Consider the following 17,061-nt stretch of genomic DNA (forward strand, 5'->3'; position numbering starts at 1 on the left):
ATTTTCTTATTAGAAAGGATTCGTCTAGCTGGTCCAGATGCGACGACATCCTCGTTATCCTGAGGAATATTTGCTTTTATTATTCCAGACAATAAACAACAATCATTTTTTCCCCGAAATTCAACAACAATCATACACTCCTGCAAATATTTTATTCACAAAAGGTAAATCAAACTTGCTCTTATACTATAACAGTGAAATAGTGACTGTTGCTAAATACGTAACGGATTTGATTTGTGAGACCACACAAACAAACTCTACTATGGTACCGTTGGTAACCTCAAGTCCTCTCTATTCCTTCTCACCCTCTCAATCGTCGCGGGTGGACATTAGCCGTAGTTTCTGAACACCCCACCTCCTGGTTATTATGCCTTGCGATCAATGTTACTAGCCAAGAAGTTGCTCCCATTTGAGGGAGGAAACTGAAAAAAAGAAAAAATAGTAACCAACATTCAAAAAGGATTTATTAACTCACTCAATAAGATTTTGTTCCGCCTTCATATCTTTGACACTGTAAACATCTGGCTTAAGGGGACATTTCAATTTTGGTTCGACTGAGTTGAAAAAGATTTGCATTGCACGAGGTTGGTTTACCTCGAAAATGTAGCATATATTCTTCGTTGCAAAGTTATTTATAAATGTGTCGCAATTTCCAAGTCGTGCATCCGCTGGACATTTATCTACACGAAGTTCAACTGAAAGATAAAACAGAGAGTTAACGATTTCTTACAATATTAAGCCTAATCATTTTAGAAAAGTTCATGGTATGTCCGCACATTCAGCACGAATACCGATTGGTGGGGCACGTCTTTTCGTTGTCAAAGTAGGTGAAATATGCAAACAAGGAGAATAAGGAGAATAAGAAGATGTATAAGAATCCTCCCACAGAAGGCCCCCAAAATCATGTCATTCATTTTCTTGCACTTTTTATTGGACATTGGGAATTTTTCCGGTATTGAATTCGAACGGACGCTTTCTATAAGCAACTCAGCGCAGTAAAAGGGAGGTTCTTATCATTCGTTGCAAGTACTAAAGAATATTGGCCTATCACTCAGGCCGTATCCCTATGTGATAGGTGAAGTGTGGTGAGTTTTCGTTTTTCTGCTATACCTTCTGTTTCCTGCTGCACCATAGTTTTCACTGTACTACAGTCAATTTTAAGTACACAAATTAAGCTACCTAAGTACTTTCTTAGGTTGTAAAATACAGGGTGCGGCAGCATAACTTCCTTTTTTAAAATGCGCGTCACTCAGTTAGTTGATGTCATATCGGAGCGCTAATGGTCTCGTTCAAGAGGGGATACTGTAAAGTTTTGTTCCGACACGGTTCAGTCGCCATCATGCGTTGAAATAGTGAGGAGCGTGCCTTTGCCGTTGAGGTTTACTTTTCAAGCGGATGTTCGGTTATTGCAACACAGCGTGCATTTCGGAATCGCTTTAATTTAGCCCCGTTGGTTCCCGTCCCAGACCGCAAATCAATTGTTACATGGGTCACTACATTCAGACAAACTGCAAGTGCGACAAAATGAAGAACTGGAGTCCCTCGGCCCGTTAGATCACCTGAGAACATTGAAGCAGTGAGAGCGTCAATGTTGCGATCGCCACGGCGTGCTGCGCGCAAACACGCATCTGCCCTTGGACTATCCGATCGTTCTGTGAGAAGAATTCTTCGTGATGATCTTCATTTTCATCGCTATAAGATGGCGATAGTGCAGGAACTTTCAGAACGTGACTTCAATTCTCGGATGAACGCGTGTGAGCTTCTTCTTAATGTCGTTCCCGAGGGTGCTATTGTGTTTTTTAGCGATGAAGCCCATTTTCATTTGTGTGGGTCGGTTAACAAACAAAACATGCGCTACTGGGCTGACACCAACCCTCGAGAATTGCATCAAAAGCCTTTGCATTCACCCAAAGTCACAGTGTGGTGTGCAATTTCCTGAGCTGGAATTATTGGTCCCTGGTTTTTTGAGGAAAATGAGGTTACAGTGACAGTGAATTCGGACCAGTATGTAAACATGCTACAGATTTTTTTTTCCCACGGCTAGAAAATTTGGATTTGGGGGACACTTGGTTCCAACAAGACGGTGCAACAGCACACACTTCAAGAGCATCGATGGCTGTTTTGAGGGAACACTTTCCAGAGCACCTTATCTCAATTAGAGGCGATTTGGAATGGCCGGCACGCTCTCCCGATCTATTACCTTGTGATTTTTTTCTATGGTTTTTTTTTGAAATCCCGTGTTTATGTGAACCGTCCAAGAACCCTACAAGATTTGAAGACCAACATCCAAGAAGAAATTGCCAACATAACACCTGCTATGCTAACAAGAGTCATGAAAAACGCCAGAAATCGGTTTACGCAATGTATGGAAAATCGGGGACGTCACCTAACAGATTTGATCTTCAAAACAATGTAAATAAAAACTTTAGACATGTACCTACATTATAAAAAATAAATATTTTCCGATGCACACAATAGTTTTTATTGAGTTTTGAAAAAAGGAAGTTATGCTGCCGCACCCTGTACTTAACATTGTACATTCTCCTCCCACATATAATACAATCAGAAAAATTCTGAAATGAAAGAAGACTTCTATGTCCTTGTTGTGCTGTTGAACATGTTTTTTTATTTCTTTATTAAATATGTAAATTGGTTCAAGCACTTTTTCCATAAACATGTAATATTTTTGTAGTATTAGAAAGAATTCAGATTATATGGTAAAAGATTTAAATTTACTCAGAATCATCATTTTCAAAATACTTTCGGTTCCTATAAAACGCGCGATATTCACTTGATAGGAATTTCAAAAGGGTTATTATGTTATTACATTGGTTCAGATAGTACTGTTCCTCCCTCAACGATGAGAAGGAGGTTGCGTGCCTAACCCTCAGGAGGGTCTTTCAGCTGTTACTTTTCAAAAAGTGTTTTATCTGGTCTCTAAGGGAGGAGTGTAATGGTGCTGAAGTTTTGAACAACTTGTTGTCCAGAATAACTTCAACAGCTTAGGGGAGAGCCGATAGGGCGGTCTACGTTCACGGCATCTTCATCTGAAGTGTAGATGATGTCCCATATATAGTATATATAGTTAAAAAAAGCCCACGGACCTTCTTCCCGCCCAACCGGACCGAGGGGCGACCAACCTAAGGATGGGCTAAAGGCAACATCCAAAGGCCCGCATCACAGCGATGATGCGTTTTAACGCAAAGTGTGTGCGGCCATGCGAAAATGTATTACTACATCCCGATTGTCGCAAACACTTCAGCCAATGACGCGGAGGTTCTACACTACAGAGACATGGAGACCCATTAGGTCAGATTGTTACCGGACAGGACTCTTCGGACTATAGCACAGGTTGCAAGAATAACCGCTTTTTGCATCTCCATGTATAGTCCAAGATAATTTATTATCTGCCATGACGGTAGCCTGATGTATTTGGCTAGAGGATTGTTTCTCATAGAAAAACTCACGAAGAGAATGCACTTGATTGTAGTGCAACGTTTTTAAATCAAGTACACCCCTTCCTCCCTGATGACGTGGGATACTGAATTTTTCGGCAGCTCTATTGTGCATGTTGTTGTTTGCAAGAACTACCCTTATCCGTCTATTGACAGATTCTAAATCAGTATTACTCCACTGTATCACACCGAAAGTGTATAGAAGGACGGGAATGGCGAAGGTGTTGATTGCCATGATTTTATTTTTCCCGTACAGCTCAGTTTTAAGGACAAGGTCCAGACGACGTTCAAATTCCCCCAGCAACTTAGATTTGATTATTGCCACAGCAGGTGTTGTTGCTTGCAATATGCCGAGGTATTTGTAGGCGTCGTCTGAATCCATACCCTCAATTCGGATGTTATTTTGGCTGTATTCTTCGTTGTCGGTGTGTTTTCTCCGAACAATTATTTTTATGCGACATTTTTCCACACCTAACTGCATGCCGATCCCTGCTGAACTGGATGGTGATGTCCAGCAAGGAGCGAAGTTGGTTCTCGGCTTTGGCATACAATTTGATGTCGTCAATGTACATCAAATGGCTTAATGTACATTTCGACAATATGCCATGCTTGACCTGGAACCCGTATTTGCTTTCATTCAAAAGATGGGATAGCGGATTCAAAGCCAAACAAAACCACAGTGAGCTTAGAGAGTCGCTTTGGAAAATGCCACGCCTGATTGGTATCTCTCCTGATGTTTGTGAGGATACCGATAGCTTCGTGCTCCAATTCTTCATTATTGTTCTCAGAAGAAGGACGACATTCGGGTTGATTTTATTCAAGCGTAACACTTGTAGTAACCACGAATGTGATATGGAGTCAAAGGCTGATTTATAATCGATGTAGGCTGTCGAGATATTTCGTTTCTGATGCTTTACAGCTACCGTATCGATTATAAGCTGTTCTTTGCAGCCTCGGAAGCCTTTTGCGCATCCTTTTTGCTCCTCAGCTATCAATTTATGAACATCAAGATGTTTTGAGAAGTGAAGACCTTGTAGATGGTAGGCAGACAAGTAATTGGTCGACATTTTGAAGGGCAAGAGGCACCCTGTTACTTGGGGATGAGGAAAGTTCTCCCCTCGGTGAAAAATGGTGGAACTAAATCAGGATCGGCAATCATCTGATTAAATTGATTTGCCAATATCCTGTGAGTGCTCTTGAACCGCTTCAGCCAGAAGTTGTGAATCTTGTCAACTCCTGGCGCCTTCCAGTTACTTGCCTTGTCAAGGGCTGCTTCAATGTCGACTGCAGTTACGTCAGGCATGGTCATTTCGGGGAGGGCCTCGCATGAACGCATAAGGTGTGGGAGCCACGCTGCTTCTAAATTGCAACGGCTGAATTCGCTCCAAACACTTCTCCAGAAGTGTTCTGCCTGATCCAGATCGAGGTTACTTTCCCTATCTGAGTTGGTGAGATTTTTGTAGAATCCCCGTTGGTTCTGGAAGAACAAGGTGTTGTCTGTCCTTCGCTGAAAGCTTTTATGATACCTGCGGATGCGATTGGAGCATACCGCAAGTTTCTGCTTCAGCACCTCGAGGATTTCTTCGATTGGCATATCATTGGACAGATGGTAGTTTCCAATGATGTTTGCAACGCATCTGTGCACTCTTGGTGATGGATTTCCAAGGAGTGCTTGCGTAACACGACCAATCTCCTTTCTCAACTTTTCGACTCTTTTGTTGAGTCGAAACACCCAGAACGGTAAAGTCCTTCTGCGCATACCTCTGTTATTCGCTCTAAGATGTTGATTATGGAGACGAATAACCGTGGCAGCTGCAACGTAGATCAGGCTGTGAACCTCTGTAGCAGTAATCTCGCTAGCCAAACGATCAGCCAAAATTCTGTCAACGGCAGCAATGATATTAGTAGTTGCCGAAGTAAACTTCAGTTTTGGGATCTTTGGGCTAGCGTCTGGGAGAATCTCAGCATACTCTGTGAATGCGACCTGGAATGTGGTCAAAGCCTCATTATAAATTGGGTCGACATCCCCAGTTACTAAGCTTCTCCTGACTACTGGATTCATGGACTGCCTTACAGGTGGAGTACTTGTGTTACTCCTTTGACTAGTCCGGTAATTTGATGACTCCAGCCCGAGCTCAAGTGAAACCTCTTGGAAGATTTGTTGGCTAGTTGGTAAGGCAACTCGGTTGTTATTTACGATCACCCGGTACTGGTTGACGACGTTCTGTTCCGGAACATGATTTAGCTCCGGAAATCGGGTTATGAACGCGTCATGTAGTTGATGTCTGTACCCTGATGGATTCCGTTCCAAGTCCGTGACACGGTAATAGGCGCGGACGATAAATTCGTTGAGTTGGTTCGTCCAAACCATACGACGCCTAGATCTCCCGTCCCTGGTGGTTGACGGCATAACCGCCAAAACATCCAAGGGCGAAGAGCCGCTCTGATGTTGTTGAACCACCCTTAACCGTGTTGGGTACTGTCTTCGTGTCCCTGGGGTCCCATTAAAAGAATTTAAATTGTTTTCCCCAATTTTGTTCCCACGAGTATTGGGGAGGCAGTCAACCCTGCAACAGAGCCCCAATCTTGCAATGCCCCATGGTTACCTCCAAAGGTAGGGAAGGTATTTGGAGGGGAGCCGCTGAAATACAGTGTAACGTCACTGCAATTCATCCGATAGGTGTGTCGATCCCTTCACCTCGGATTACGGATTTGTTAAGGAAGTTTACTCCCCCTGAACGGGAAGAATCGGTAAGGGAGGACGAAGACAAAGGGAAACGTTCTGCTTGTCCACGGCTACTTATTTACAAGATTAACTTGCGGTATTCGTAGCTGACCCGGTGGATCATGTCATTATCCGCAACCCATGACACGCGCCTGGTCGCATGCAGCTCTGCGATTGCAACTCAGGTGAGGATAAACCGGGTACGCCAGGTATATATATATATATATTTAATAAACAAATTTGCAACATTGTAAAGCCGTCTAATCAGTTCTCGGATCCATAGCTAGAATACATATATACAGTAGATTTCTGATAATTTATATAGTCAAAGCACTTGGTACGTGATATCGAGTTTACCAATTATCGGGAGTACAAAATAAAGAAAAATAAATCTGGGGACCGGCAAATTTGTACGAATTAGGCGGAAATACAAATCATCGATTCACGAATTACGGGAATTCCACTGTATACTTATACAAGAATTATGGGGTGTTGATGTGAAAATCCGAGACTTAGACTTCCGGCATGCTGACTGGGAAGTGCTGAAGCCCGCTCTTGTATGGTGGTTTTAAAAGGCTTTCGGGCTATCCTGGTTACTATCTATGGGACGGCGACACGACAACGGCCAAACTAATAATAAAAAGTCAACAGGGAAATAAGGAAATTCTTTGGTGCTCTGCTTATTTCCCTATTTCCTATGGAACATGCATCGACGCTATCCAATATGCCCAAAGAAAAGGCTTGGGGTAATAGTAGGATGCTGGAGAAGTTCCGATATCAACGTGAAAGGCTCCATGCAATCAGAGTATGTGGTAGAACCTAAAGTGCAGATCCTCAATTTGGGAACAATAAAACATCTTGGTGGAACTCGTATTTGCCAAAATAGCGGCAGACGACAAAGGTACTCCCCAAACGAGGTCTAAAGTCTGATTCAAACGTTGACTGGAATCGGTATAAAAAAGCTCAGAAAACCCTAAAGAAGAGCATAAGGTCGGCTAAACGAGTATCATAGAGACACTTCTGCGAAAAGACTAACTCTCTAGAGGCGATCTCCAAGCTGAAGCTGATTCTTATCAAAAAACATAGCGAGTAGCTGGGTTATCTACGTTTATAGAGCGGGAGGGACATAGAAAGCGATGAAGAAACGGGGAACCTTTGCTTGAAGTGCACTTCCCAAGCAGCATTGAAAATCTTTGCTCACGGCCGACAGGTGCATAAAGCCCTCAACCGAGAGACTGGACAATGAGTATTTAACTCTACAGCTACAAGAAGGATTGCGTGGTATAATTGAACATGCAGAAGCTGGAAGTTCCATTATAGGTTATTACCGATTATTGCTTATCAAGCTCAGTGCACCACGTTGGAAGTATTTATTTTTTGAAGGGGAAGAAAAAGAACAGGGAATCACCATGGCCAATCATTTGCCAAGAGTAGCGCGTTTTGAAAAGCAAGCGAGATGCTTGTTTCGAGGTCAGAGATAAAAGGATACAAATTATACGAAAAGAAAAAAACACTGACCTCACTAAAGAAAATGGATAATATTATTGATGCACATGAAAATCAACCAAGAGCGAACTAGAAGGGGGGAGTTATGAGCAATAATAAAAAAATGTATAAAATCACTAGAAAATATAATACCAGTGATATCAAATCGATTTATGGGGTTGGTATCGTTTAAAAAACCATCTTTCAACCTGAAGGAAAATTTGCAGCTCAATAAAAATCAAATGTTATATTCAACAAAAACAACGAAACTTACGTGAATGATCTGAACCTTAATTCGATAGGAATTAGTAGAAGTGGCACAAAATATGGGTATAACTAAATGAAAAACAAGTCGGGAAACCGGAAGCTGGACGCTTCAGGTACGAAAGGTTTTGTGTATTTCTTAGTATGTAGCAGGTAATATATCCATATATTATGTGAGAGTATCCACTTTCGGGTGATATTGACATTCATAGTCTTCAATTTTCAAAGAAGCAACAAATTTGAGGTATTATAACTTTGTTAGTAATAGTGCGATTTCCACCAAACTTGGTAAGATTATGCTCTATATTATAGCCAATATCACTGCACAATTTCATGGTACTAGGATGAACTTAAGGGGGGTTTCTAACCAATTACAAAAAATTGTAGTATATATATACTATTATTAACTTTATTTAAACAGATATCGGCACGGAAGGTATTTCGGAGCCCAGGCACCATATAGTGGCAGCCTCCTGATTTTTTTCAGATTTTTCGGTTTGGCAGTTTCTGAGAATGGCCCCCTTAAAGAAGTGATCACTTTCAACTCACACCCTCCCCACCCTTCCAACGAATGTCAAAACTAAGATCGGCTTTGAAAAGTACTAATCGAGACCTTTAATTTGATACCCCACATGACTATATTTGATGAAAAAAAATGTTACACCCCCCTTTTGCATGTATGGGGACCCCTCCTTAAATTCGACGTAAACGGATGTAATTCACTGTATGCGTGAGCGTTCACAGTTCCCACCTTTCTACCAAATTTGGTGTCAATCGCTACAACCGTCTCCGAGAAAAATGCGTGTGACGGACAGACAGACAGACAGACAGAGACAGTAAACCGATTTTAATAAGGTTTTGTGTTTACACAAAACCTTAACAAATCGGGAAACCGGAAGCTGGGCGCTTCAGGTATAAAAGGTTTTGTTTGTTTCTTCTGCGAATATATTGGAGTGTAGAACTATCCCATTTGTACGTAGCTCATTATGTATATAAATTTACACGGTAAAGACAACTTTGAGCTACTGTAACTTTGTTAGTAATAGTATGATTTTGATCAATATACTTCATATATAGATAATATAGATAATATACTTCATATTATATTTTATACTACCACCAACTTTTATAACTCTGGGATAGACTTAAGGGGGCTTTTATTCAATTTTCCCAAAAATATGGTAATATACTGTTATTAACTCAATTTGAACAGATATCGATATGGAGAGTATTTTGAGGCCTGGGCACCATATAGAGGCAGCTTCATGAATTTTTCCAAATTTTTCGGTTGAGTAGTTTCTGAGAACGGCTCCGTTAAAGAAATCATCACTTTCCACCCCTCCCACTCCCCGCCTTTCTAACAAATCAAAGATCTCTAAGACCTGCTTCGAAAAGTACTAATCAAGACCTTTCATTTGATACCCCACATGACTATGTTCGGTGAAAAATAATTTTAAACCCTCCTTTTACATGTATGGGGACTACCCCATCCCCTAAATCTCAACGTAGGAGGATATCACTCACTGCATGTCTGGGCGTTCACAATTCCCACCTTCTCAAATTTCGTGTCAATCGGTACAGCCGTTTCTGAGGAAAGTGCGTGTGACAAACAGACAGACAGGGATGCGGCCAAATGCATGATCGCATCTATTCAAAATAAATTGCAAAAGGCAGAGGAGAGGAGAAAAGTGCGGTCACGTATGCCGCGTATAGAAGAAACGGGATTAAGCTAGAATAAGCTGACTCCGCCCCCTGATGTAATACCTTAGGGTGGTTCCGCGGGGCAGGGAGGGAGTCGGGGGTGGTTTTAGTGGGTAAAAATCCCCCACACTGGTATGCTCAGACCAGTGTCTTTTGAAGATTTTCACCTCCTCAAAAAAAAAAACAAAAAAGACAGACAGATAGACGGACGGACAGACACACAGACAGACAGACATTGCCCAAAGTGCCCAAATATTACAGAGGACGCAGAACACGTCTTTTTTCATTGCCCCAGATTCGAAGTCCAAAGGGCTACATTAGAAGCTACAACCGGGGAGCACTTTACACCCGAAAATATAATCAAACTTATGGTGAAATCAAAAGGGATATGGACCGAAGTCGAAAAGGTGGTTGCAGTCATCGGAAAGAAGCTTAAGCAGGAAGAAGTCATCCGAAATAATGAACGCAAACAAAACCTTAAAAAGCAGACGTAGACTTTAAGGGCCCATGGACAAATCTTGCTTGAATATCGTGAAGCTAAAAGAATAAAAAATCCCTTATAGATTTATAGGAACAAAAGAAATTGTATATTCAAGTGAAAATTGCTAAGTCTTCGGAAAAAATCTTTCCAAAAATGATTGTAAAATAAACTTAAAAACATGGTATGGGTATTTCTGTAAATATCCCGAAAAATTATAGAAACCGAGTTTATAGAAATTCAAATAAAAAAATATAGGCGAAATAGACAAAGAAGTCATCGGAGGAGAATTTAAGAAGAATTTAAGAGAATTTAAGTTAAATAATGGGATATGTTATGAATTCCTCATAAACCTACCAAAAAACTGGTTACTGTTTCTCAGTGTGTTGTTTAACAAAATAATACAGCTGGAGATGACTCCAGATGCTTGGTCCAATGTAATCTTAATGTTGTTATACAAAAACAAGTCGGGAAACCGAAAGCTGGATGCTTCAGGTGTTAAAGTTTTTTGTATTTTTTATAGAAGAATATTTCAGTGGACATTTGTTCCATTTGGACCTAGTTCGTAATTTTTAGACATACACTAGGCAGAAAAAGTGTGCGTACACTCAGTAGTATGATACTTTTCCTTAGTAAAACAAAAAAATTAAGCTAATTTTTGTGGCGAATTTATTATCCAAACATTACAAATAGTTCCGTAGTTTTAGTGTATTTAATTCACTAAGTTATAAGTCTTACAAAAACCAGGTTATAAAGCCAAAAATTAAAAGAGTCGCAATAATTCAGTAGAAAAAGTCTGCGTACAGTAAACAAATATTTAAAAAAAATTATATTTGAGTAAATATGAAAAGCAAATCAGTAGCTTGTAGCATACCCTTTTCTTTTTATGACCTCTTTTAATCTTTTCGGCATAGAAGATACAAGTTTAGATGTTTCTTCAACACTTATTTTATTCCATTCTTCTTGTAATATTATACATTTTTCAGCATATCCTTTGAAGTTATATCGTATTGGCGATGTTCTATGGGATTTAAATCTGGCGATTGTGGGGGTGTATGTAACTGTTTGGGAACATTATATAATAGCCACAGCTTATTAACCTCAGCCGTATGCTTAGGGTCGTTGTCATGCATAAAATAAAATTCGTCACCCAGGCGTAAATTTTCAGCACTTTGTTTTAAATTACGTTTTAAAATATTTAGGTAGTCATATTTGTCCATGGTAGACTCTATAAATTGCAGATTTCCTACGCCACCACTTGCCATACACCCCCAAATCATTATTCCACCACCACCATGCTTTACCGTTGGCATCAAATTTTCTTTATTCAATGCTGTACATGCTTTGCTCCATACTATTTTTCTTCCTTTTATTCCAAAAATGCAGTATTTACTTTCATCTGAGAAAAGCACATTTTCCCAGAATTCATTTGATTGGTTTACGTACTTATTCGCAAATTTTATTCGTTTTCGTCTATTAGTTAATGAAATAAATGGTTTCTTACGTGCAACTCGCCCATGGTAACCAGCTCTTTTGAGTATTTTCCGTGCAGTATCAGCACAAATTTTTTTGTTGAACTTAAGTTCAATATCTTTCGCGATTTGTGGTGCAGTTATTCGTGGATTCTTTTTCACCGAACCTATAATACTTCGCCTTTCCCTAATCGACAACTTCGATGGGCGACCAGATCGTGGCTTCGATGTTATTATTCCCGTCGATTTAAAGTTGTTAACTACCCTTTGAACAGATGAATGTCGCCTTCCTACAATCCTGGCTATTTCGCGGAAACTTTTTCCTTCTTCCCATAATTTTATTATAACTTTTCTTTCACTTACACAAATCTCTTTTCGCTTCAATTCCATAATAACAATTATACACACAAAATAACGAAAAAACGTCCTTATTTTTCACACTTCAAACACAGCCATAAACCAATAACTCACAATCAATTTACTCCAAATGGCAAGGATTTATATTTCGGGGAATCACCAAATTATGTGGCTGTACGCAGACTTTTTCTACTGAACATTTGTGACTTTTCTTATTTCCCTTTTTTTATTTCAGTTTCCTTGAATTCTAATTTCGTAAAAGTGGCCTTATCAAAGCAACAAGACCACAAGCAATATGCAAACAATAAAATGTTTTTAAAAAACTAATTTATTCGTGTGTTTTACTAACGAATAACCAGGAACTGCTTAGTGTACGCACATTTTTTCTAGCGAGTGTATATTAGGTAACTTTAGTGTAATTCTGGCATTCAAAGTCTTAGATTTCAATAAATTTGCACAAAAACCACAACTTTGTCCTAATAGTGCACTTCCTATTAAACTTGATAGTATTACATTTCATTCTGTAGCCTATATCAATGCGTCATGAGGATTCTAGGGTGAACTTAAGGGTGGTTGGCATTGACTAGTTGTACTATGGCCTTTCAAAGTTGCATCTTCTATCTTGGAAATTAAGGAATGAAGAGCAGATTCACAAGATTTACCACGCTGATAAGAATGCTGACTTTTATTTAGTGGGTGTGACCTTAGTGCTTTCACGTGAATGTCACGTTCAGCCAGTCGCTTCAAACATTTCAGCGAGAATAACGTTAAGCTGGTCTAACAGAAATCTTCTGGGTTTGAATAGTCATCTCCCCCAGGTTTCGGTATGAAGACTACCTTACATTTTGCCAAGAAAAGAGCTCGTAGCCCAGATCAAGAGATTTCATCCCTGGCAGTGCTCAAAAGATACAAAAACTCTTGCTTTTTCACTGGTAACCACAATTCTTGTAGTGCTCCGATTCCTCTTGTAACACTTTTGTGTTGATAGGTTTGCAGAAACACCAACTCTCTTCCTTCGATTGATGCCCCCTGTTCTCTTGGATGTTGAATTTCCAAGGAAATCTGTGCTGACTACACCACAGTAGATCTACTATAGGCAGTACCCTTACAAAAATGACCCCACTTGCAAATGTGCTTGCAGAAGCTTATCTATACACATCAGAGACGCTAAACAAGGAAAAGGCATAATCTTCGTCAAATCGTATTGGTAAGAGAGAGATCGGTGAGCTTTTGCTATTCTGGTACTACGGCGTGCTCACCCATATAGCAATAAGTTGTTTCACGTATTCACTTATACATAAGCAAAAACATGCCAATCTCACCAATACATTGGCAAGTCCGGGCGGTATGTCAAACACAGCTGGTCGGGTTTTCGGTACATCTCGCTCATGCTCAAGGGCAAACCAATTTGAAATCGTGTGTACTCGCACTGATTTCCCCCCTTGAGGGGCAAGGGGGAGTGAGGTAGCTGTCTAGTATCTAACTGTGGACTACACTTTAGAGTTTTTGAACGTAATATTCAATTTTTTAAGAGAGTCCAATTGGTTCCTAGTATTCCGGCTTTGTATTACAGTCTATTCGCTCAAAATAGTAATGGTGGTCTGATAGACTCTATACAGCACCCGTCATTGAAATGTAGATTGTTAGGTCAATTACTTCGTGTCTTGTAGGTTCCACGAATATAGGGGCATACCCTACGCTTGGAGTCATGAGATCAACTCTTTCTCCAACTAGTAAGTTAAGAGTTCGCATTACAACCTACTAAGAGTTCAAAGCCACTTAATTCTGCTACAAGATCTCTCAGTTTATGGGCCGGCGGGCGGCACAAAGAATTATAGGATAAGTACGCAGAGGTAACTATCATCTTTCCCGTTTTGCCATTAATCTGGTGTTGTAAGATGACGGGAATTAGGTTCTGGACACAGAATTATCACAGCATGGCTGACTCTAATAATTTTCACATCAGAATACAGGCTCTCGGTCTGTGGATTTTTCATCGTAAAAGATGGTAGCTCTCTTAACTGATCCAATGCCATATACAATATTTTATTAATTCGAACTTGTGGCTCTTGCACTAACAGATATAAGAGCAGTCCTGCAACTTTCCTGATTTGAATAACCTTTATGCGCTTCGACCTAAGCGTAGTCTGATTTGTAAAAACAGTTAGAAGCATATGGCAAGTCAGTGTATAACCAGGTTTCTGTTACATTCTACCGTGAAAGACTCGATTCCCTCATGATCGATTTCTATGAGAATTGTTGCATTTGGCGGTGTAACAGTGCCTATATCCTCGTTCATAAGGATCTTGTCTATTCCCACAAAGCATTCTTTTCTTTTCGATTTAGCGCCTTCCGTTCACGTCTCCATCTTCTGCCTATACTGTTAAGTATGTCGGAGAAGATACTGGCAGGTAGGAACTGTCCTAGTCCTTTGGTCAATGCGGCAATTTGTTGATTGATAGAATTTCAGTCTTTCCAGGAAAAAGTGGAAACTGTCCGTGAGTACCTTAAGAGCCTTTTGATCTAGTCCGGAAACCAAGCTGAATCTTTACATGTTAGTGGATTTATATATATATATATTTCATCATCCTATTTGGCACCTGATTTTCTATCGATTGAGTATATAAGGGACGTTTCTAATGCGAGCATTTTTTTCGCTTTTCGGTCATTTTACTCGAACATGGGGCGGCTACTTCGTGGAGAAACTAGAAGAACACCACTCAAGGCTGTCCACAGGGTGGAGTACTATCGCCGCTGATGTGGAGTATGGTAGTGGATGAACTCCTGGACGTGTTAACTAATACTGGAATACAAGTCCAGGGCTACGCGGACGACATTGTTCTAATCTGTAGGGGCAAATATGAAGATACCCTATGTGATAGAATCCAAACTGGATTAAGGGTTACTAGTGCCTGGTGCAGGAAGGTGGGACTGCGGATCAACCCAACCAAAACCACCATAGTACCATTCACTAGGAGGCGTAAGCTGGATCACCTGAAAGCCATAACAGTACATGATATGGAGGTGAAACGAGAAACAGAAGTCAAATATTTGGGAATCACGCTAGACCAAAAATTACTCTGGAAGACACATGTCGGAAACACTTGTCGAAAAGCCACGAGGGCCCTGATGACTTGCAGATCCATAGCAGGAAAAAAATGGGGTTGCAGCCCGAAGATACTACTTTGGATATATACTGCAATAGTAAGGCCAATGATTACCTATGGAGCGGTAATCTGGGCAGAAAGAACCCAACTCAGCACACAAGCCAGGGAATTACATAAGCTCCAAAGGCTGGCTTGCGTGTGTATCAGTGGGGCAATGAGGACATGCCCAACGGCATCCTTGGAGGTCCTTCTGGGATTGACCCCTCTCCATCTGCACATACAGATGCAGGCAAGGAGATCAATATTCAGGATGGCCGGTAGTATGAGTGAGGCGGGGAGCTGCCTAAATCGAAGGAAGATTGATATCCTTTCTAGGCGGTATCCCGAATTACTGAAACCGAGGGACAACATGACAACAAGGTTTTACCTCGATAAGAAGTTTGAAACACGTTGGAGTAACAAGACAAACTGGGAGAGCGTGGCTGCGACATACGGCTTAAACCAGCAACTGATTACTTGGTACACTGACGGATCCCTGACAGCAGAGGGAGCGGGTACCGGTGTCATTGGTCCAAGGAAAATTTACTTGGAACCAATGGGCAGGTACACTAGCATATTCCAGGCAATGGAAGGCAATGAGGCAGCGGATGAACTAGCCAAGAAGGGAGAGGGATGCCTTTACACGGGCCAGAACCCTTCTGTGGAATCGGAAATGGTTTCATGGCTATGAATCTAAGAAACGAAAAGAAACGGTTGAGGGAACTATATTGGGCGGGCCTACCAGGGATGGAGCAGTCCAGGGTGCTTATTGGGGGATACGAAACCATGCGCACAAAGGATTGCTTAAACCTCACCAAAAAGAACCTCCGAATCATAGTGGGAATTCTCACTGGTCATTGTCGGCTATCACCTAGGGAAGCTAGGGATATCTACGGACACTGCCTGCTGGTTCTGTGAGGAGGAGCACGAAACCTCTATGCACGTCCTGGGACAGTGTCCGGCACTTGTGCAAAGTAGGTCGATACATCTGGGAGAACACTTAATATCAGATGCAAAGCTGAAACTTCTGGAAGTGGGGAAAATACTAAAGTTCCTAACGGTTACAGGCCTGCTTGGGATACTATGATCAACAGGTACACTATAACCAGTAAAAGGGGCACAATAGTTCTTCAAGAACGCGGTGCGACTTTCCCTTAACAGAATAATAATAACTAGAAGAAAAGGACAGTCTAAAGCAGAACCTCGCCGACACTATTTCTTTTTCTGACGAGTCATTACATTGCACTTTCTTTAAGATAGACATAAGTAATATACAGCAGTTGGATCAATAGTTAGATGTAAGGACTTATAAGCGACAATGATTGCCCATGAGTTAATTACCAAGTGGTTTAGGCGTGTGTTGGATAAAAACAGACTTGAAAGTAAAATCCAAAATTTTCTCCCTATCGTTTGAAAGCCACATTTCAATCATACCGTCGAATCCTTCTGGGAATTCCTGTGTAACATTTATAATCCCGGTGAGGTAGAAGCTGCTTTTCTCTCGCTGTATGATTTCCCAATGGTTAATGGTTATTGGCAAATCCTCCTTGCCTTTGCACTGCTCTATGCTTGTTAAAACCAACTGCATTTTCGGCACTGCACAAAGAGTTATTTGCAGGACAACAGTGACGGTTAGAAGAGTTAGCAACGCTCGATTTTCCATATTACTTCACTAACCAAAGCAATACTGATTGATCCAAACAAAAATTTTCAAAAATATCGCATGTAAGCGTTACAAACTTGGCCGGAAATACCTCATTTGCATGCTTGGATTCCTACAGTTTCTAGTGATTATAAAACAATAATGAGGCTTGAATCACGGTCACTAAGCAATGATAAATAATTACTATTTCTGTGATCGAAGATAAGACTATTTTCTGGAATATTCAATAAATATTAATGCTTAATGTTGTATGGAACATGTCATAGGGTTATTGGGTAATCAGGTAGTCAGCCAATTTTCCTCCAAGGAACATTG

At 40.7% G+C, this 17,061-nt stretch overlaps 1 protein-coding gene across 1 annotated transcript; it reads right to left on the reverse strand.

Annotated features, from left to right (window-relative positions):
* Positions 1 to 181: 181 nt before the first annotated feature.
* LOC119649707 lies at positions 182 to 16,758 on the reverse strand. The gene is made up of 3 exons (XM_038051978.1): positions 16,518 to 16,758; positions 476 to 695; positions 182 to 422 (listed from the first exon to the last, which is right to left on the reverse strand). Exons 1-3 carry the CDS (start codon positions 16,744 to 16,746, stop codon positions 302 to 304), a joined length of 570 nt encoding a protein of 189 aa, XP_037907906.1. The 5' UTR covers positions 16,747 to 16,758; the 3' UTR covers positions 182 to 301.
* Positions 16,759 to 17,061: the final 303 nt, after the last annotated feature.

Source organism: Hermetia illucens, chromosome 2 (assembly GCF_905115235.1).
Source record: "Hermetia illucens chromosome 2, iHerIll2.2.curated.20191125, whole genome shotgun sequence".
Lineage (NCBI taxonomy): Eukaryota > Metazoa > Arthropoda > Insecta > Diptera > Stratiomyidae > Hermetia > Hermetia illucens.